Source organism: Fusarium subglutinans (genome assembly GCF_013396075.1).
Source record: "Fusarium subglutinans strain NRRL 66333 chromosome Unknown NRRL66333_c0000108, whole genome shotgun sequence".
NCBI classification, from domain to species: Eukaryota; Fungi; Ascomycota; class Sordariomycetes; order Hypocreales; family Nectriaceae; genus Fusarium; species Fusarium subglutinans.
This window is the reverse complement of record NW_023502171.1, coordinates 158,450-179,611: the sequence shown is the minus strand read 5'-3', so window position 1 is coordinate 179,611 and position 21,162 is coordinate 158,450. Positions and strand designations below refer to the sequence as shown.

General features: G+C 49.9%; 6 protein-coding genes across 6 annotated transcripts; 3 read left to right on the top strand and 3 right to left on the bottom strand.

Annotated features, from left to right (window-relative positions):
* Window positions 1-394: 394 nt before the first annotated feature.
* FSUBG_8147 (nucleoside-diphosphate-sugar epimerase) lies at window positions 395-1,616 on the top strand (the record flags this gene model as incomplete). The annotated part of the gene is made up of 5 exons (XM_036686524.1): window positions 395-411; window positions 457-662; window positions 724-792; window positions 846-1,315; window positions 1,365-1,616. 5 exons carry the CDS (start codon window positions 395-397, stop codon window positions 1,614-1,616), a joined length of 1,014 nt encoding a protein of 337 aa, XP_036536414.1.
* Window positions 1,617-2,030: 414 nt separating this feature from the next.
* Window positions 2,031-3,595, top strand: FSUBG_8146 (aldehyde dehydrogenase (NAD+); the record flags this gene model as incomplete). The annotated part of the gene is made up of 2 exons (XM_036686523.1): window positions 2,031-2,155; window positions 2,215-3,595. 2 exons carry the CDS (start codon window positions 2,031-2,033, stop codon window positions 3,593-3,595), a joined length of 1,506 nt encoding a protein of 501 aa, XP_036536413.1.
* A 370-nt stretch (window positions 3,596-3,965) lies between these two features.
* Window positions 3,966-7,073, bottom strand: FSUBG_8145 (ankyrin 3; the record flags this gene model as incomplete). The annotated part of the gene is made up of 1 exon (XM_036686522.1): window positions 3,966-7,073. The coding sequence occupies one exon, from the start codon at window positions 7,071-7,073 to the stop codon at window positions 3,966-3,968; it is 3,108 nt and encodes a 1,035-aa protein (XP_036536412.1).
* A 5,423-nt stretch (window positions 7,074-12,496) lies between these two features.
* FSUBG_8144 (uncharacterized protein) lies at window positions 12,497-13,369 on the bottom strand (the record flags this gene model as incomplete). Its single annotated transcript, XM_036686521.1, has 1 exon — window positions 12,497-13,369. The coding sequence occupies one exon, from the start codon at window positions 13,367-13,369 to the stop codon at window positions 12,497-12,499; it is 873 nt and encodes a 290-aa protein (XP_036536411.1).
* Window positions 13,370-17,716: 4,347 nt separating this feature from the next.
* FSUBG_8142 (uncharacterized protein) lies at window positions 17,717-19,198 on the top strand (the record flags this gene model as incomplete). Its single annotated transcript, XM_036686520.1, has 5 exons — window positions 17,717-17,773; window positions 17,824-18,288; window positions 18,341-18,382; window positions 18,427-18,495; window positions 18,542-19,198. 5 exons carry the CDS (start codon window positions 17,717-17,719, stop codon window positions 19,196-19,198), a joined length of 1,290 nt encoding a protein of 429 aa, XP_036536410.1.
* Window positions 19,199-19,468: 270 nt separating this feature from the next.
* On the bottom strand, window positions 19,469-20,428 carry FSUBG_8141 (lysophospholipase; the record flags this gene model as incomplete). Its single annotated transcript, XM_036686519.1, has 1 exon — window positions 19,469-20,428. The coding sequence occupies one exon, from the start codon at window positions 20,426-20,428 to the stop codon at window positions 19,469-19,471; it is 960 nt and encodes a 319-aa protein (XP_036536409.1).
* Window positions 20,429-21,162: the final 734 nt, after the last annotated feature.

Below are 21,162 nucleotides of genomic sequence, written 5' to 3'. Positions count from 1 at the left end.
ATAGGGTGTTAAAATAAACTTAGAAAAGTGCCCCCTAAACCTAGGCTAGATTTACCTAAATATTTTTATCACTTAGGGTCAAGGTCCTGTGTTTTCTTTCCTTCCCTAGGATGGATTCTCTGCAAAGCACTAAAAAGGTAAGTCTCCGCGAGCACTGCATTTGATCTCATTTATAGCATCATTCATTGTTCAAGTGGCTGATAGATGCATGCGCATGCAAGTAAAAAAAACAAGTAATTCATGCGCCATTATCGCCGCAGTGTCGTAATTCCAGCGGTGCACAGCTTAATAATATCCGTGACACAACATACACCCATAAAACCCCATCTCCATAGCTCCAGCACCTCAATCCAGCACAGCACAGCTCTCCCAACATCACGTAAACACACGCACAATGACCTCAATCTTTCTGTAATACCCCAAATCTATTCACTTTCCGCTTACTAACCCTCCCAGCACCGGCGCATCGGGCTACGTAGGCGGCCAGCTCCTGCACGAGCTCACACAAGCCCATCCCGAGTACACCATCGCCACGCTCGTGCGCGACGCCAACGCAGCTGAGACCATTGCAAAGGCGTATCCGAAAGTGCGCACTGTGGTGGGCGACCTAGATGATAGTGCGCTCGTGGAGCAGGAGGCTTCACAAGCTTTGGTGGTACTGAGTCAGTAGTCATGTTTCATGATATTCTGATGGTGTGGTGTTGCTGACTTGGGTGAACTTAGATGTTGCGTCGAACAAGCATATTGGGTCGTTGCAGGCGATTCATCGGGGATTGGCGAAGAGGGGAAATGGTAAGCGATGACAAAATGAATGGGAGGGATTGGACTGGACTGATGATGAACAGGCTATTTGATTCAGATCTCTGGTGCGAGTTTACTGCCTGTCAAGGACTTATCCTCTCCGTCCTTCAAACCGGGTGAACCCTCAAGCCAAGTCTGGGATGATCTCGATGGCGTCTCCTCCATTCTGGACCTCATCCGCAGTCACGACTCTCGCGTGGTAGACAACTACATTCTCAAGATAGCAAAGGAGACGCCTTCTATCAAAACGGCCCTTGTCCTCCCTCCCATTATTTACGGCAAAGGCCATGGTCCTGTCAAGCAGCGCAGCGTTCAAATCCCCGCACTCTCAAAAGTCGCGATTGAGCGCGGTCATGCCGTCAGAGCGGGTCGCGGCTTAGCAGCCTGGACGAATGTCCACGTCGCTGACCTCGCGAGATTATTCACAATTCTAGCTGAGAAGGGCGCAAAGGGAGGTGAAGATGAGAATGTCTGGGGTGAGGAGGGGATTTATCTTCCTGGTGTTGGCGAGCTGGTAAGTCGAGTCCTGTCACTTCACTCAATTGACAAAACTAACAAATTAGACATGGGCCGACATCTCGGATAGAGTCGCCAAAGCAGCAAAGGACCAAGGCCTCATTGATACCCTTGAAGTCCAAGAGCTGTATAAACCAGAAGTCGACACTGCACTCCCCGCTGGTTCAGTCTTCTTCGGCAGCAATGCCCGAAGCAAGCCCCGTCGCGCCACTCAAGTTTTGGGCTGGACGCCGAAGGAGACGGGGCTCGATGAAGAGATTCCCCGGGCTGTGGCTGAAGAGGCAGAGGCTCGAAAGTGAATGTAAGCTAGTCTGTAATGAGATAATTGATAGACAATGAGAACATTATCTTATCTAGAGTCATGATATGAGGTGTCTGTCGCTTGAGATGTAATTCTTTGCCCAGTGTGAGCAGGTCGATGGAGATGCGGGGTAGTGGAGTGCAGCGCTGTCGTTGTAGGCTTCACTTCCCTATCTCGGTAGTGGAGATGATTGCACGAGTTGGTTAAAAAGAGAAGGTCTGCGCGATCAAGACGACGGAATCAATCGCCATTCTCATCGGTCTACTCTATATCGGAGTGAATTGAGAGTCAGTCATATTTATCATACTCCCTATGACAGATATCTCAGGAAGTACAAGAGGCCCTCTCCCAAGTTAAACATCACCGTCCTTCAACACCAACCACTGCATCTCATCACAATATATCGACCAAAATGGCGGCCTCAATTGAACTCACAGCTCCCAACGGAGTGAAATGGTCTCAACCAACCGGCCTCTTCATCAACAACGAATTCGTCCCCTCATCAAGCAACAAAACCCTCACGTCAATCGACCCCGCGTAAGTCCCCTACCTTAGCTACCTACCCCTCACTCCCTACATCCACTAACACATCCCAGCACCGAACAAGAAATCGCAACAGTTCAATCCGCAGATTCTCAAGACATCGACAAAGCCGTCAAAGCAGCCAAAGCCGCACTGCGTCATGAATCATGGAGAGATCTCCCCGCCTCAGACAGAGGCCAGCTTATGGCCCGACTCGCTGATCTGATTGAATCCAAGCGCGAGCTCTTCGCTACTATTGACGCTTGGGATAACGGCAAGACGTACATTGAGACGCTGGAGAATGATCTCGTTGAGGCTGTCGGCGTTATTCGCTATTACTCTGGCTGGGCTGATAAGACGTTCGGTCAGACTATTAACACAACGCCCAAGAAGTTTGCGTATACGATTCGTCAGCCGATTGGTGTTGTTGCGCAGATCATCCCGTGGAATTATCCTCTGTCAATGGCGACGTGGAAGCTGGGCCCTGCGTTGGCTTGTGGAAATACAGTTGTCATCAAAGCAGCGGAGCAAACGCCACTGAGTCTTCTCGTCCTGGGAGAACTCATCAAAGAAGCTGGTTTTCCACCTGGTGTAGTCAACATCGTTAATGGTCTGGGCAAGGACACGGGCGCTGCATTGGTGCAGCATCCGTTGGTGGACAAGATCGCTTTCACGGGGTCAACAGCCACGGCAGCGAGCATCATGGGCGTCGCAGCAAAGACACTCAAGAACATAACCCTCGAAACAGGCGGGAAATCTCCGTTGATTGTGTTTGACGATGCAGAACTTGATCAGGCTGTTAAGTGGTCGCATTTCGGCATCATGTCCAACCAAGGACAGATCTGCACCGCCACGTCGCGAATTCTCGTGCAAGAGACTATCTATGAGAAATTCATCAAGGAATTTATTGATACGCTTAACACGGTTAGCAAAGTTGGTAACCAGTGGGACAAGGAAACGTATCAGGGACCGCAAGTATCCAAGGTTCAGTACGAGAGAATCTTGGAGTACATCGACATTGGCAAAAAAGAGGGCGCCACAGTCGCAGCGGGCGGTCACCCTCTAAAAGTCGGAGATTCAGACAAGGGATTCTACATTTCCCCCACTGTCTTCACAGACGTCAAGCCCTCAATGCGCGTGTTCCGTGAAGAAATCTTTGGCCCGGTTGTTGTCATTTCTACCTTCAAGACGGAGGAGGAGGCGATTGAGTTGGCGAATGATACGACTTATGGGCTTGGCGCTGCTGCTTTCACGACCAATTTGGAAAAGGCTTATCGCGTTGCTGCTGCAATTGAGGCGGGAATGGTCTGGATTAACAGCAGCCAGGATTGTGATCCTCGGGTGCCGTTTGGTGGTGTTAAGCAGAGTGGCATTGGGAGGGAGCTTGGTGAGGCGGGTTTGGAGGCGTATACGCAGATTAAATCTGTTCACGTCAACATGGGAAACAGGTTGTAAATAATTGCATTTAACATAAATAGATAAGTTTTAAATTACATGTCACTTTGACGTCTTGGGCGCGATCAATAGGACATGCAACTGGGATCATGATGCTCCAAAACTCATCTGTATTATCGCCAATGAATAGATTGACAAAGAAAATATAAGCAGATACATGGTAGTACTGTACCAGTGGGATATGAACAAAATGAAGAAAAAAAAAGAAAATGCCCAAGGTAAACAAGAGGATATATATAAAAAGGACACAAGACCAGGCAAACCATCCAATCCAAGTCCAATCCAGTCCAATTCCCATAAAGCAATCTCGCAGACTCCAACCCCATCCCAATCCCAAGCATTCGTCATCTTACAATGCAGTACCAATAAATTAAGCAGATTTTGTCATGGCATACTCTTTCAGAATCTGAACTGCCTCGTCCCAGCCTCGCGAAGCAGCAATCTCAGTGACACTTCGGTCAAGCTCATCCTTGACATCAAGATCAAAGCCAGCCTTCTCACCCAGAAGACGAAGGATCTTCTCATCGCCGTTCTCAACAGCCTGCATGACACCGCTCCACCCACGGTACACCTTGTTGGGGTCAGCGCCGTGCTCGAGCAGAAACTCGAGAATCTCAGAGTCGCCGCGGTATCGGCGCAGGGCCTTGACGACGGGGAGATGCTCGCCGGGCGCATTGATGTCGGCGCCGCCCTCATTGATGAGGAACCACACGATGTCCTTGCGGTCTTCGCGGATGGCGGATGTGAGAGGTGAGAAGACACCGCCGTTCTTGTCCTCGACTGATACGCCGGCTGCGAGGAGGAGCTTGACCGACTCGAGCTGGTTGGCGACGACGGCCATTTCCATGACGCCCTTGAAGGCGCGGGGCTCAGCGAGCACAGAGAGAATGCGCTTGAGGACAGGGGGGTTGCGGACGGCCATGCACACGGGCCAGTCTTGACCGCGAACATTAGGATCAGCACCGTGGCTGAGCAAAAAGTCCACCATCTCGACCCTGTTCTCGCGGATAGCAGTCGTCAACGGTGAGTGGCCCTTAGGAGTCTTATCATTAGGGTTCATCCCCTTCTCGATCAGCCATGTGAGCGCCTCCATGTTGTTAACACTAACGGCAGTCTCGACAATGCCCTTGGGAGAGCCGAGGTTCACACCCGCCTCAACAAGAGGGGGCAGGTATTGAAGACGGTTGTGCGTGATGCACTTGAAGGCGGGGTACTCGCTGGCGGGGACGTTGGGGTCCGCCTTGTTGGCGAGGAGGAGATGGAAGATGTCAGGGCGGTTGTCGCGGATGGATGTGCAGAGGGGTGTGTAGACGCCGTCCTTCTTCTGGTTGGGGTCGACCTTTGCGTTGAGGAGGACCTTGACTGACTCGATGTTGTTGACGCTGACGGCGAGCTCCATGATACCGGGTGCCTTTTTGGGGTCGGCGCCGTGGGCAAGGAGGGCCTGCAGACAGGCGCTCTGGTAGGTGGCGGGCCAGAGCATGTGCTTGGGACCAGGCAAGTTGGGGTTTGCACCGTGGTCGAGAAGACTGTTGACAATGTCAACGCGTGAGTTCTGAATAGCCTCAAAGAGAGCAGTCTTGCCCTCACGACTCTTCAGATCGGGATCGGCGCCGTAGTCGAGAATAAGATCGATGAACTTCTTGGGCGTCTTCTTGTTGATAGCACTGCTGAGGAGCGTCTCGCCCGTAGCGGTCAATTGATTAGGGTCACCGCCGTAGATAAGAAGCAGGTGAGCAAAGTTGACCTTGTTGGCGATACAAGCAGCAGCGAGGGGAGTCTCGTTATCCTCACCCATAGCGAAGCGAGGATCAGCGCCATACTTGAGCAGAGGAACGGCACCAGCAAGGAAAGACTTCTCCACGGAGGCAAAGAGCGGTGTTACACCATCGCGATCAGTGCCGTTGGGATCAGCGCCGAAGAGGAGGAGGAGACGAACGGCCTCGGCGTCGCTGTTGAGAACAGCTTCCTTGAGAGCGAGATGATCAGGGCCAGTGTTGGGGGATACACCACGATCTAGGAGCTGCTCGATGAGTTTGTGGTTCTTGCCGCGCACGGCGGTGAGGAGCGCGGACTTGAGGTTGGCTGCGTCGGCGCCGACGGTGTTTCTCGGGTTCCAGCGGGGCATGCTGAAGGGGTCGGCCTTGAGTCGCACGACCTTTGTGCCACCGTTGAGATCCAGACCCGAAAGCTCCTCGAGAGATACCTCACTATCTGAGACGGCGGTGTGCTGCGACCGTACCTCGTGGTGTTCGTCAAAGGTGCTCATGCGGTCAAATGTGCCAGTGGTACCAGAGTGATAACGCTCATTGGAAGCGATTGAACTCGCTGTGTTGTGGTGACCACCAGTAAATGAACGAGCGTCCGCCTGGTGCAGTGAGGCAGCGAGTGTGTCCTCACGCATAGACGACGATCGCTCCGTCCAGGGGAGGGGAGGCAATGGGGGCTGAGAGGCCATCGACATAGCGCTGTGTCCCTCCACACCACGATGTTGCGACGCAGAAGAAGGTCTGTACTGCGAACCACCGTGGTCAGAGAGCTTCGATCTCGGCGCCATGCCAGCACGGGTATCCATGCGGTCGAGAGCAGCAGCAAGGCCAGTGTAGCCGATACCAAGCTCATTCTCAATCTTCTCATTACCCAGACTCCACTGAAACATGAGCGCACTCATACGCAGGCTCTCGCGCGTGCGTCCAAGGGCGCTGATCATCTTCTCGATGTCGTTGTCGCCAAAGATGCGACCCCAGCCGCGGCGCATACGGCCCATGGCACCCTTGCGCTCGTTCTCGAGGAACTTGCCGAGCATCTGATCCAGCAGCTGGAAGTCGGCCTGCGTCACGCGGAACTTCTTGCTCAGCTCTGAGATGACGTCGCCGGGGAAGGTCTGCTGGTTGCGAATGCACTCGCCGAGCCCGGCCTCGATGGAGAAAAGGATTTCGCACGTGTCGAGAAAGTCGTGGGCGAGGGTGTTGAGGCCGTGGGGCTGCTTGGTCACCATGGTGAGATACTCGAGCATGCGCACCGAGATGCGGTCGCCGAACGCCGTGGTCTTGTGGCATAGCTCCAAGCAAGCGCTCTGCGCCTTTGTCGAGTTGGCCATGGCGCTGTTCTTTTTGTTGTTGCTGGTGAGCGATCTCGGGGCGGTGGTATTGGTGGTAACACTGGGAGCTATCTTCTGCGATGGCACAGGAGGAGTAGGGCTCTTGATAGGACTAGCTGTAGCGACGTGGACCTGCGAGGACACAGGAGCGACGACTTGCTTCTTCTGAGGAGGAGTTCTAGGTCGTGTGACGGTGGTGACCTGAGCGATGGATGGGGCGACGGGGAGGACAGGACTGCTCGAGGATGAGGGCAGACCAAGAGCTTCCTTTGATACGAGGGAGAAGGACTCGCGGGGACCTAGAGCAAGGGCTTCGATGAAAGAGTATTCCTTGTCGTGTCTCTCTGCAGCAGCTTGAGCGGTTCCCACGACGGTCATTATTTTGTATATAAGAACGAATGGGGAGACCACGGGGAGGGGACAGAGGGGATCTTGTTCCCTTTGAGCGAGAGCGGGCGGGAAAAAGAGATACAAAGCTGTTTTAGCTTTAAAAATGGGGAGGTCAATCAGCCTTTATGGCGCTTTTTTGCTCTCTGGAACCTGTTCCACACCCAGAGATCGGGTCTGGTGCATGCCAGTCGAGAATTCCTACCGTCAGGTACCGCACTGTACATCCAGAGAGTGAGTGTGTTCCCTGACGGAAGTTGTCTAAGGCGGAACGGATCTGCCGGCCTGAACGAGTAGCGTCACGCCCCAAGCCCAAGCCAAGATCCCAGGGGGCGGTCTCCACACCCGTCAGCTCCCCATCGAGGCGACAAGGACTAGGGGACCCCTGTTACAGAGCAGATCGACGCTTTGACTGTAAGACCAAGTGCCACGGACCCTGGGTCTCTGGCGATGGTGAGGGGAAGTTGGGCGACGCGATGTGATGTCGTTAAGTAAACGGGGACGGGCGTATTACCAGCCTGGGCCAAGTACAGGATCCAATTCAAGGCATGAGCTGCAAGGAAAGATAACGATCCGACTGGGAATAAGAGCGGTAGGGAGAGAGAGATGCAGAGGATATCAGATATCGCAAACATGAAACCACCAAAGCGCAGTGTAGTGTAGTGTAGTGCACATAGGCAGGCAATAGAGACATGTACGCTCGGACGAAGCGCATGCAACCCACGATAACTGAGCACACTCAAATCTCAGCACTGAAGAAATAGTCACCCAAATGTTTAGTGATTAGGTGCTGGAGAGTAACAGAGGTACAGCCCGGGGACAAATCACATCATCACCCGAGGGGCAGGGCCCTGTACACATTAAGCTTTGCAGGGGTGCAGGGGGAGGCTTATCCCCAATCGTCAGCAAATTTCACAGGGTCTGTGTCACACATTTCACAGTGCAACACTTTTTTTCAGCTGCTCTTGCTTGGCCGAGGCTGCACTGTGTCCAGATCTATTGTTTAGTGCCTCCAGCTAGTACGCCGTAGCGTGAAGCACAAGGGGGTCATCACGATCACAAGTTCGAGTCGGGATTAAGAAGAAAAAAACCCTGTGAGATCAAAATGAGAACCTGCAGAAAACGGATATTTCTGTTGAGTCATGACTCTTTTGCCTGAAACATTTTTAAACGCAAGGGTTTGCTTTATGGGAAAGATCTGCTCAGCGGGGGAGTTTAGCTTGCGAGCCCACCACTAAACAGAACTGAACTGAACTGAATTCAACCCGCCCGCTGTAAGCCTCCATGGCGACAGACTCTGGCGCTAGAGCACAGCGACGTAAACCACGGGAATACAGAGAGCGTTCCTGACGCCAAACGCGGAAACAGGGACATGGATTTGAGAAATTATTGGACATCGCTTCAAGCGCAAAAGAAAAAGAAAAAAGAAAGGAAAGGAAAGCTCTCGTTTATGTATGCATTTTTTGGCTCTTCCCTTGCATTTGAGTCACGATGCAAAAGAGAGACAAAAGGGCTCCCTACTTCTCAAGGGCGCTGATGTCTCGGACCCCTGGCCTCTTCTCTCCACCAGACGATTAACTACCCACCACTGTAAGATATGGATGGATCGTGAGATAACCGAATAAGAGAATTGACTGGATGATCAATTGAATGCCACCTCCAGCCACGTCAATACCACCTTTCCGACGCATGAATGACAATTTACGTCGTACGGTGAAGAAAAACATGCATGCATGCCAGTAAGCAGCCAGCCAGCCAGCCATCCCTGCTTATTATACGTCTCGCCAATATATACAGGGTCCCCATCACGAGCTCAGCCCAGCTCAAGATACAGGCGATAAACAACTGCAGATACACACTCAGATACTGTATAAACAATCTCAACTGCCACGTGGAGAAGTCAAGTAGGGTGCGTAATGCAAGGGGGGGAAACCTATACCCGAGAGTGTTTGGTAGAAATCTAGACTCGTAACAAGCAAGCCCCGAACTTTGTCTCCCCCCATCATCTCAACTCTGATCCGGATCAAGACAACGCTAAAGGAGTCTAGCTTTCCAGGCTCCCCCTCAAAAAAGAAAAGGGGAACCTTTTGTCATTCATCCCTTGTGATGCAGCTTGCTTTGCTCCTTGAGCTGAAGGAGTCGTGTCGTAAACGAGTTCTTAGCCCTATGATGAGGCCATGCATGGTATAATTGCTTTTTTTCTTGCTTCCCCATAATATGCAAGTCAATTAAATGCGATGAATCAATTTCCACCCCAAGAGTCCCAACGAGCCGGGACGCGTTCCCGTTTGCTGCACCACTTTTTTTTATCTTTGGAGGCGTTGAGGCCAAGCGGGCTTTTGTAACTCTGTTTAAACACTTTTGGTCTCTTTTTTGCAAACGGCACTCGAGAGACGTTAAGCTTTACGCGCGGCTGTGCCGCATTCCAGGTTCCTGGTGCTATTAAGGTTGAGTTAAGTTTAGGGCATCAATGGTTCTTGTTCATCTCTCATTCCAAATCTGATCTGTAGTATTTCCGTGATCTCCCTGCTTAGACCTCCACTGCTGTTGCTGCTTCAACCAACCTCACTGTGGTGCTGTGAAGGATTCAATGTAAGGGAGTTTTCTGAAAGACAGAGTGACGATATATCGTACCATTATGCAACCGTTGCGCATGCGTGAATGAGACTCTTTTGCTTTTTTCTCTTCGTTGAACCGGCCATCACGTTTTTTTCAGCCCGTGACTTGCATGCCCTCGCAGCTGGAATGACGCCAGACTCAATCCCGCCCGTAAGAAGAAGAAAAGAAACCATCCAATCGAACAATACCAAAACCCCCATTACTCCACAAGAAGCAAGGGAAACACAGTTAATTGAACATGTCACATCCCGTATTTCTGCAAATCTGACGTCTCGCACGAGGAGACAAACAAATGCTGATGTAGCATTGGACGTAGGTCCGATGGACGACGGCCCGGGACGGAAAGGCAATCTCACATACACACTGTTACCAACAAGATAAACTGTGTTCTCCTCATTATGCATGCACACCTTATCTGCCTGGCCATTCGCACGAGTATTTCTGTTGGCCACCACCAAATTCTTAGTATCAGTGCGCATCGGCCGCGTAGGGCTTCCCGTATCTGAGCACCATCTCCAGGCGTTTTCGTGGCGTTTCTGTACAGGCGGACTGTTAACCTGGCCGCACTGCAAAGACACGAAGTGGCTTTCCATTCAACAGCTGGGTAATTTACACTTGAAGCGAGAGAAAGGTGGCTTGCGTGGTTATTGAACAGAAGGGAATTGACAATGAAACTCTGTTGTTATTAGCGCTGCAATCATACGTCTTGTTCCTCACCAACACTCTACTTAGAGAGTATTGTAGTTGACACCAACAGTGGAAGTGGCACGGCACACTCGCGGGCAATTCCCTCCCGCACTGGCCAGTGCCAAAAGCAGTGTGTACGTGCAGTGCTCGGACATGACGCCACGATTCTCTTTAGATCTGGCCCTTCCATTCTTTTCCAAGCCGTTGATTTTTATCCCCGCGTGCACTTCACTTCCTCACCCAGTAGCTTAGTCTCTGCACTAAAGATGCCCTAAGCTCAATCCACTGCCACTACCAGCCAGCCACAGACCCCGTCTAGTCCCAACAGACTGGAACACGACGAACTCGGGAAAATGCCAAAATCAGTCCGAGGCAATTAATTGGGGCAGAAAAGAGACGTCGCGTAATTGATCGGACGGAGACACATGCATGCACGCAACGCAATTGGCTTGTGCCATATGGAGACACAAATTACCGCTTCGTTTCGGACGGCGCTATTGTGCTTCGGAGTAATTGCGCTGGCAGTTAGTCACTGTCACTGGGCACCCGAGTGCTTGGGTCACTCATTGTCCTATCCACAATTAGGCGTGAAACGGTCCATCAATTACAATATCATGATGCGACAGCAAAATCTCAACCCAAAACGCCTAATAGAAAATCTCTTCTTTTTTCTCTCATCAGGACCGTTATTGGGAGATCCCGGTTTCACGTATGGATCCTTCAATCCTCCACCCGCCCATTCGTCTAGGGTAAGCCTGCGCCCGGAAGATTAACAACACGAGATCCAAACTGTATGTACGTCAATAGTGTTGGTGGTGTCGGCTAGAACGAAACAGGGGAAAGAAGACGAAGCTAGGCAAAGCGTGTATCGTCGCGTACCTGAAGATCGAGCTACGTTGATTGGGTCTACTCAATCGGAATCTTCCATTGACGCTAGGGTAAGTAAAAGTGAATCTGAGTTCTTGCTCCGAAGCGGAAGTTGGAAATTACGATTACTGTTTGTTTGTTTGTACTTGTCGGAGCGATACAGGTGCCTCATTTACGGGAAAAACTCGCTCATTTGCTCCCAAGGCATCAATAAACACCGACGGGGTAGTTTACACGTGAAGTATTCGGTTGAGTGCATCGCCGCGTAAATGTTGATCTTGTCATTCACGCAGCAAACGCAGCAATTCGTCAACAGCAAGATAGCTTTATACAAGGTACAAACATTAATCAGCCCTATCACTTCTCACATCACCCGATCTCACTACTCCCAAACACAATCTCGTAGAATTACAAGGCATCGCAAATATCATCCCACATCCACTTTCGCAGTCCAGACCCCGGCGTCCTCCGCGCTATTGACTAAATCCGCCACTACCGAAGAATCACGGTAGCTAGCCCACAGTATTCTGTTCAAACGATAGTGACCAAGTTGGCCGATGTCCCGAGGAATGCGGAAAAGCCTTGGCCACCGCGAAATCGCCACCAGATCGCTGTTTGGTCAAAGCATCATCAATCATGTTCGTGATGATCGACAGAGCGTAAGCGAGAGGGTTCACGCACGTCAAAAGATGACAGTCCTGCTAGTCTGCGTGCTAATCGCCCACCGGTTCTACCGTTGACAGCGGATAAACCCCTGAGTGACAGAGCTTTGATGATGGGCTAAAGTGGTGATCTCTAGTTTGACGGTGTGGCTAGACTTGTTCAGTTCATTTAGATAAAAAGTCACCTGTCTCGCCTGTCCGCGGGTGCCTAGGACGACCGATGCTATCTTTCATGGTACGATAAATAACTGGTTATAATTTGTCCAAGTTATACGAAAGACGCTCAAGTTTATCCTAAAGTGGCCTAAACATTTATGTCGCTTGAAATCATAGTCTGGAGTTTCTTGCTCCCAAGGCTTGGTTAATTATTGATTACTGATATGACCATGGTCATGGTGAGCATACTGAGCATCGCATTACCCTACACAAACAGCAATGGATATCGCATTTAGGTCCATATCTCTATTGTTGATTTCTAACCGTGACCATACTTTTCTAACCCTGACTGCACCTAATATACCAATAGCCCCACGATCCTTTGACTCTTGTCTAATTATACTAAAGATACCCAAGTTTATCCTACAGTGGAGGTATAGAGTTGCGGACCTCATCCATCATATCAATCAACTGGTCATCAAGTTGTTGATATAGATGCAAATTGTGGTCTGCTTTCAGGAATGCCTCCACACACTCACCGACATATACGGCTATGCCTGCTCTCTCCTCAGGCTTGGGCGCAGCAAGAGCTTCGTGCGCTGGCAGAATAATATTCCGAATCCACTTCTCGCGACACTTGAGCTGCATGTGGAGAAACGGCTTATACAACCAGTCGAACCTCTCGTCGACGTCGAGCCCGATCAAACGGCACATGGTCCTGATGCACAACGAGTCGCGTCGCTGCGTGATAGTGTGCGGATTGTCGGCAAAATGCTGAAGCTGTGCGAGGTCCCGGGCGTACATCCCTCTTGCCTTTATGATCTGCTCCATCAGATCAAGAGTCTTGATGTCTCTATTCAAGTCCAAGGTGTAAAGCCAGTCAAAGACACGGCTCCAGGCGAAGTGCGTCGTCGCCGGTCTCTCTTGCAGGATATGAGTGACCCTGTCGATGAAGTGCTTCGGGGCGACGTGCTCTCCTGCCCAGGCGCGGTTGGCAGGCTCAAAGAGCAATCTCATCTCGATGGTATTGGAGTCTTTATCGCAGTGCGGAAGCGGCTCGAAGGCGTCCGGCTCGAGGGGGAGGTTTGCGCAAGTAGGCAGCCCGTCGACGTCACTGATCAGTTTATTCGTGTCGACGTCCGGGTTGATATGCGGATTGTCGCGATGGTGGCGGATCCATGCGAGGCGGCGGTTGAGGAGCTGTTTCCAGTAACCCAGCACGCCGGGATGCATGCAGGCTCTGGCGCCGGTGCCTTGGAGCTTGATAAGGCCAAGCTTTTGGGCGCGTTCGTTCATGATCGATGGTGTGGATGTTAGCTGACCTTGACTGTAAGTGATGATTATGAAAATATTTAGGTAAATCTTACCTAAGCTTAGGTTACTCTTTAGCAGTTTATGTTGACACTGTATATTGAGTACCTCCTGATGAGAAAAGATGTTGATGAAAAGAAAGCAAACGTAGGTGTTGAGGCGTCTTCTTATACCACAGGAAGCTGCACACAAGGTTACCTATTAAATTATATCACGAAAGTATATTATTCTCCTTCAAATCAGTAAACTCATTTTTATATACTGCCTTGGAGAAGCTGAAGTCAATTTGCAATATCTGGTGTATTACTTGTTGAGACATGACAAACTTTAACTGTCAATCAATGAGAAGGTTGACACACGTGGAGACTGAATAACGGTGCATCACGAGACGCTTTCTTCTTGATGTTTGTTCCACAACTGAGCGAATCAGCGCCTGCCTCCAAAAGAAAACGACTACCAGTGCACTTACGGAGGGTGACATTTCAAAGGACTGAGTCTGTGACCACGACAGATGATGACAGAGGAGGCGATTGTTGAGGAGCAAGGACGAAAAAAGGGGGGGCGAACAAACCTCGAGACCTGTACTCTAAATAACGATAAGGTTTAGGTAAGTTTATTATACACAATAGAGAGTCTTAGGTGAGCAGTATTACTAATCTAATATTTTTATTCAACGTCGTCAGTTTTTTTACTCCTCGAGACAAAGGAGATCAGCCTCTCCCTCTCCTCATCGGATCCTGCAGCCTCGCAAGCTCCAACAACAGCCTCCAAGTATAAATCGTCATATCAACCTCCCTCACAGCCTTTTCCATCCACTCCCTCCCCTGTCTCGCCACCTTCTCCGCCACCCTCTGTCCCGCCTCATTCAACGTCAAGTAATTCACAAGCTCAGGTAATTCTTCCAAGCTTTGACTGACGGGTATGTAGTGGACCCACGGGACCAACCGCTCATCATGCCATTCTCGGAGAAGAGCTTGTTTTAGGGGGAGTGTGTTTGAGGACAAGAGCTTGTAGTAGCGGCCGCTTATACCGTTGCCGTCGAGGTCGAAGGCGAGCTTTGAGTGGAATGCTGCGTCTTTGTCGGCCCATGGTTTTACGGGGAAGAATGTGTTTTGATCGCGGCAGAATTTGCGGTCGCATTGGAAGATTCTTGTGAAGCCGACGCTGTATAAGCGTCCGTTTAGAAACCATGACTTGACGCTGTTGATCATGCCGTCTTTTTCTCTAAGGTATGTGTGCTCTTGCTTCCCAAGGTTCTGTGCCAAAGTCACGAATCTCTGTCGTTGGTGGTTCCTCCACTGATCATCAAGAGCATATCCTCCGGTAGTCGAACCAGTCCAATAAAGGTTGTCCTTCTTCTCTGACCATGGAATATCATTTGTCTTGTCGTACTGAAACTCTTCTTCGACGTATGCTGGACTTGGAAAGAGGATGTCGCCCATCGTTGAAAATGCACCTGTTGACAAGACTGGTGCTAGACCTTCAATGAGACGAAAGGTCTTTGGGCTGATGAAAGCGCCGTGCATATCTTTGTACTCTGGATGCTTGCACAAATCTGACTCGGAGAGGTGATATTTGACAAAAGGGAGTCCGAATGTCTCGAGGCTAGATTGGTCGTCCCGATGGGTCTTGTGTGACGGGCAAAACCGTGTCAAAGTATCCCAAGTCGGCTTCATCGACACATCATTCAGTCGGATACCTTTGTCGACACTGCCTTCCTGAGGAGGTATGATAACCCTCGGCTCGTCAAAATGATTGACAAGAAACTTGACATCCGGTAGAACTCCTGGAAGATTCCATAACAACTTATCAAAAATATAGCTGTAATGCCGATCATAAGACCGACTCGGATGCCGACACTTTGTCTTAGCAGTCTTTCCCGAAAACTCACAGAGCCAGACCTCACTCTGTGGCGTTTTATACACGTTTCTAATCATCTCCGAGACCTCGTTCCCACTCATTTTCAGAAATGGCGATATGGCGCTGTGAATCGTGTCAAACTCATCGATGATGGGTGAATTTTGCTTCAGGGCGTATTGGAACCATGCTTCGAAACCAGGTGGTGGATCAATACCGTATCGCTGCTTGTACTGCTTCACTGCTTCTGGATATGTTCGAGATTGGTTTAAGAGTTTCCTGTGGAAGAGTGGTGTTGCTTCTTGAGTTAATAATTTGATGGGGTGAGATGGAGAGGTGAATGCTGAGAATGTTGCGTCGTGGATCATGTATTCGTTGTAGAAATAGGGAATGAGAGATGCTAATAAGCAGGACCAAAGGAGAATTTTGCCTTTGGATTGTTTGGGGAGGAGTTGACTTGTTTGATAGAGGGTGAGTGTCGAGACTGCGACGTGAGATAAAGCCTGCAGTTGGGAGTTTTGTGAGAAGGGGTTTCTGGTGCAGGCGACAGCAAATGTTCCTATCATGGTAGCTATGCACCAGGACGTTTGTCGTGCCTGAGTTTATTAGTGTCTGTATACAAAGTGGTTGACAGGTCTACGTACGGTCTGAAAGGTAAAGAACCAAGACAAGGCCTTGACCAACCCCGTAAAGAGTACGAGAGGGATGTTGCTGTTTGGAGGTCCGAGTACCAAAGTCTGGAAAGCTATAGCAGTGAACAGGAGAGTAACGGTTCGCCCTGCAATGGCCTTGCTATTCGTTTCGATGTCAACCGACGAAAGTGATAATATCCTCACTTTGAAGCCGGGACTGAAGATACTGTAGACAACTATGAGAGAAGCCACTAATATTATGGATATCAGGGAGCCGAAGAGATCGCCGTTTGAGAGTGAGAACGCTGAGAGGACAGCGACTAATGTTGTGCCCTTGATGGTGCTGATGAGAGGTGAGGCAGGGACTGGGTCAAACGATATGCTCGGCTGAAAGTACGTCTGTACTGTGAGGAGAAGAGGGGTCAAGAGAGGCTTCCGCTGTCAGTACAATCTCACCGGACCAATATTCTATAATCAACGTACATAGAAGCCAATAGTGTTACTCTCAGCTCTATAAAAGGCTGCAGCCACGATACCAAACGCAACTGTCCATTGCGATAACGATGAATGACGCTGTTCTTGCGGGTCATTCAACAACGGTGAAGTCGCTCGGGTGTTCGGTGAAGCAGTATATCTGAAAAGAAAAGGAAGAACAACCCAGCAGACAATCTCAGAGCACAGCTCCAGCCGTCTCGAGGGAACATACTGCGACACCGTCGTGAACACCACCGCAGCAGTCGCAGAGCCCACTACGAGGTCAACAACGTTAAGGGGCACCATGCCCATTCTGAATAGCGTCGCCTAAAGCATCAGGGGACCCAATTGGCAAGGCAAAGCTGAAGACCAAACAAGCTCAGCTGAGAACAGTAACCAAAATAAGCTTCAAAAGAACGTCTACCAGTAATTCCAAAGGGGAAAAATAACAAAGAATGTTCCAAAAGAACAGCAAAACCCTCCTTAAAGATTCCCCCCGTTCCCCCCAAAAAGCCAAGCGAGCTTGGCATGCTAAAACATCTTGGCAAACCACGGTGTAAATTGCCCGGACGAATTGGACGAGCAGGCCACCTGCATAACCATACTGTTGGTCTCGCAGTGAAATGTGACAGTGACAGGAATCCTTTGGGGCTGTGTCCATTCTACGTCGTCATTTAGTGCAAATGCCGGGGTTTTCATCTCGTATCATGTCGTTCTCCGGCAATTCTATTGGACGGGAGTCTGACTGTGCCGATCATCCGCTGTTAAACTGTTGGTTTGACAATCTTTGAAACAACCAACACGAGGTTCGAAATAGGAAACTGCCGAGGCGCGGAAGAATCTCATGAGAATCTGGGAACCTTTGTTTTTCCCGCGGTATTTTTCCTCTTTATTTTTATGCAAGGGAGGAAACGCGTACTCTAAGCCTCGTGTTTGAAGCCAAGGAATTTGATCAAGAGGCTAATTCAAGCTTAATAAGATGGTCACTGGGATCAGCGCGCTATGAGGCCAGAAGCGGTTAGTATGGGGCAGTTTACGCTGCGCTTCATTTCATTCGTCGTCATGATTTGTTAAGACGGGTCTTGGCCTTGTGAAACGAGAGATTGGGTTGAGAACCTTATTTATTGTTTCTTTGGAGAGGCAATATTCCTATCACTTCATAGCTGTTGTAATCGTATCAGGATTATATGAAATATTTACTTGCAGTGATAGAACTTAGTAGAACCAAGTAGATATCATGGTCACATCGTACAAATCATTATTAATAAGCCGCGCGTCTTAGACAGTTTAGCTGCTTGGCGAGAGTAAGCGGGGGAATAATGTTCCTACACAAAGCATCAAACTTGTTCATTTGAGGTAACACCCTGCGATGGCCGGTGTTCCCAAAGCTCTAGGTTGCGACGCTTGTCGCAAGCAGAAGAAAAAGGTACATCATGACAACATATGCATTTGACCATGCTGATAAAATAAAATCAGTGCGATCAGGCTAAACCAGCTTGTGCTAGATGCACCCGTCTCAAGCTCCAATGCACAGGAATCGGTGTAAAGCGCTTTGTCTTCAAGTCCGAGAACTCCCAAGCCGCTAAAAAGCACGCGAAAAGTGTAGCTGGACCATCCTCGGCGCTGAGTAATGACAAGACCTTGGTAGCGGGTAACTTGGTGCATATTCTTGAGTTCGACAACCCAGCCTATGACATCTCAACGTATGGCTGGTTCGTCAAAGACTTGCCGCGTCATGTTGGGTCGAGTAAGCCCCTCGATGCAGCTATTACTGCCTTTGTAACGGGTTTTGCACCGTTGAAGGATAGGAGTGTCTCAAAGGTCGAGGCATTGGATAAGTATGTTTTTGCGTTGAGGACGTTGAGGGAGGCGATGCAGGATCCGGAGCAGGCGTTTTCGGCGGATAATATGTGCTCGATCTACTTGATATCGATCTGCCAGGTGAGTCATCTACTCTAATGTCGCAGAAAAAGTCTGATTGGGTTGTCTGTAGGAATGGCTTGGTAGTGGTGGTGCTGTTACTGGTGCTGGGAGTGTAAACTCGAAGCACCATGAAGTGCTTGCATACTTGCTTCAGAGCGCGCTATCCTAAAGTACCAATTCAATCCCTCCGACAAACCGTTCATGCAAACAATATTCTCCGTTGTGGTAAGTCCCTTCTCATTGTTTCCTCTTCCGTACTCACACCCGCCAGGTCCTCGAGAGTTTCACCAACCCCAACATCCAACTCGGTCCCTGGTTCTGGAAAGCTCTCTCCGTCCTAGGTGATGCCGCACGTCCTCTCAAATCAGGAGACGGCACCTCTTTCGCAAGTCTCAACATCGGAACAATGGGCGAAATGTCCTGCTTCGTCCGCGATCCCGATCGATACCTTTACCAGATCCAGTGCGCATATGCTCTTGTTCAAACAGAGCACCCTAGAGTCATAAGAGCAGCTGATGAAGCAGTCGCTAAAGCTAAAGCATCTGGCTCAACGTTTCTTCAGAGAAGAATGGGGATGCGTTTCCATACAGCGATCGCGGCAATGTTGTCGATGGCTGCTATTCTGAACCGTATTCTGCGGTCTTATGACGGTGACCCTGTCCTTGTAGCGGATGCTAAGCGCTACGTTGATGAGAGTATCGCGCTGGGCCGAGCTGCTAACTATAATCGACCGATTGCTGCTGCTGCGGTGGCTTCTCCTCTCGCGCTGTCGTTAGCTGTCCTGGATGATTACAAACGCGAAGAAGTTGAGGAGTTGCTCGCGGAGTATCAGGCTGATTTCCCAGGGTTGAATTACTTTTCTGATATTGAAAAGGTCAGGACGGGATTGGATTTGATGGTATCGACAAGAATAATCAGAGGAAAGTGAGGTTGCTGTTATCGAGTGAAGAGGAGTTTGATAGTTGTTCAGGTGACAATGATAGAGATACCGAGACGGGGCCGGGGTGTACAATATTGTAAAGAAAAGCAAAGAATGACAAGACAAAGCAGAATCTTCCAACCTCTCTCCTGCCCACGCTTCCAACCAAAAGCTAGTTCTGAGGTATCATTAAGGGCAAAGGTTATCCCCCCTATGATTCAATCGTCGTGCCGGGTCTGAAGCTTCTTTGACCCATCAACCTCGTATCCTTATCATAGCTCACGCCTCTTGCTCAAGATCCTTCAAAAACGTAACAATAGCCTCAACCATCTGCCCCAGCCCCGGGTCCTCAAGCGGATAATGCCCCGCCCCGTCCAACATAACAGTCTTGAGCTTAACCTTCTCAACATCCCTCAAAAACGCTTCCGAGACCCAAAGCGGCGTCCATCGATCCTCAGCCGGCTGCGTCAACAAAATCGGACACGTATCAAAATCCTTCGGTTCCTTTGCTGGTTTATACGTTGTAAATGAAGATAAGAAGATCATCGATACCCAGGCGTTTGCAGAACTGTTATCGCGCATACAAGCTGCGAGTGCTCGAGGATTGTTGACGAGTGTTGACATTCGGCCGGTGATGTACATTGGCATCGACATCCATCCTAGACCGAGGGCGTGCATCACCCATCCCATCGGTGCACCAATACGGCTCATGAAGAGATTCCGACACGCAGCGTCAGCAACACGCTGAATCCTCATATCCATAAAACACATGCCCACGATGCCCTTAACACGCTCATTCTTCCCCGCAACATGAAACGTCAAACCACCACCCGCACTCAACCCATAAAGCGCAATAGGTCTTTTATCACCCTTATACTCATGGTCAACAAACTCACTCGCAATATTAACCCACTCCTCATAATCCCAAACATGCCCCTTTTTCGGGAGCGTGCAGCCGTAGCCGGGCATGTCGATGGCGACGAGCTCGAAACCTGCTTTGTGGAGGGGCACGCCGAGAAGCATTGACATCATGCGCCCGTTGGTTCCCATGCCGTGATGCATTATGAGTCTGACGCTGGCGGAGGGGTTGCGCCATCTGTCGAGGTGGAGTGCGTGGCCGCGGTGGTGCCATACTTCTTCGGTGGGGGAATGGTCGGGTGTGAAGTGTAGACGGTCGGGGAGGAAAGATTGGATGTTTCTCCATTCCTGTTGTTGGGCGTAAGTTGGAAGGTCAGACATTTTGATGTGAGTGTTGATGGTGATGGTATCTCGTCTGCTTATCAGGTGGAAACTGGCTACTTATACCAAGTGCGGTGCATCTGTGAGCCCAATGAAGTTTCGCCCTCAAAGAGCGAGGGGGCGTCTGACCCTACGCTTAGGTGCAAAAAATAAGGTATTCTAAACCTATCCTAAATTATACGAAACCTACCTAAATCTTTTTGTCATTTGGGGTAGAGCCTCTAAGTTTGCCTCCCATTACTAGGACCATTTCGTAGTGTGCGATTCGCTGACGTGAGAAATCAACAGAGTCGGTAAGATATTCGCACTCGGCTAAGATCGTGTGGCCGCCATCTTCAGGACACCCCATGACAGCTAATAGGAATGTCTAAAGGATTGATGTGTTATAATCTTAGTAGATGCCGACACAAGCTATTCTTCTTGATGTAACCCATTCTTCTATATGCTTGTGCTGACTTCCTATAATCGACTGCGGGGAAATTCTTCTCGTTATAGACTCATCATAGTAAGCACCATATTTGATGCGACACGTCACAACTAGCAACATTGAGCTATAGAGGCTCATTGTCATTGATCATGAAACTTCTGTGTAGTCGCTCTCGGATGAGATGAAAGATGTTTGTCCGGTGGGGTATAGTGTCATTGGCCAATTTCGTTGAAACCTGGATGCTCACGAAGAAGGTCGTTGAGATATGAGCAACAAATCTTCCAGGATCACGGATCTTGACGTTACC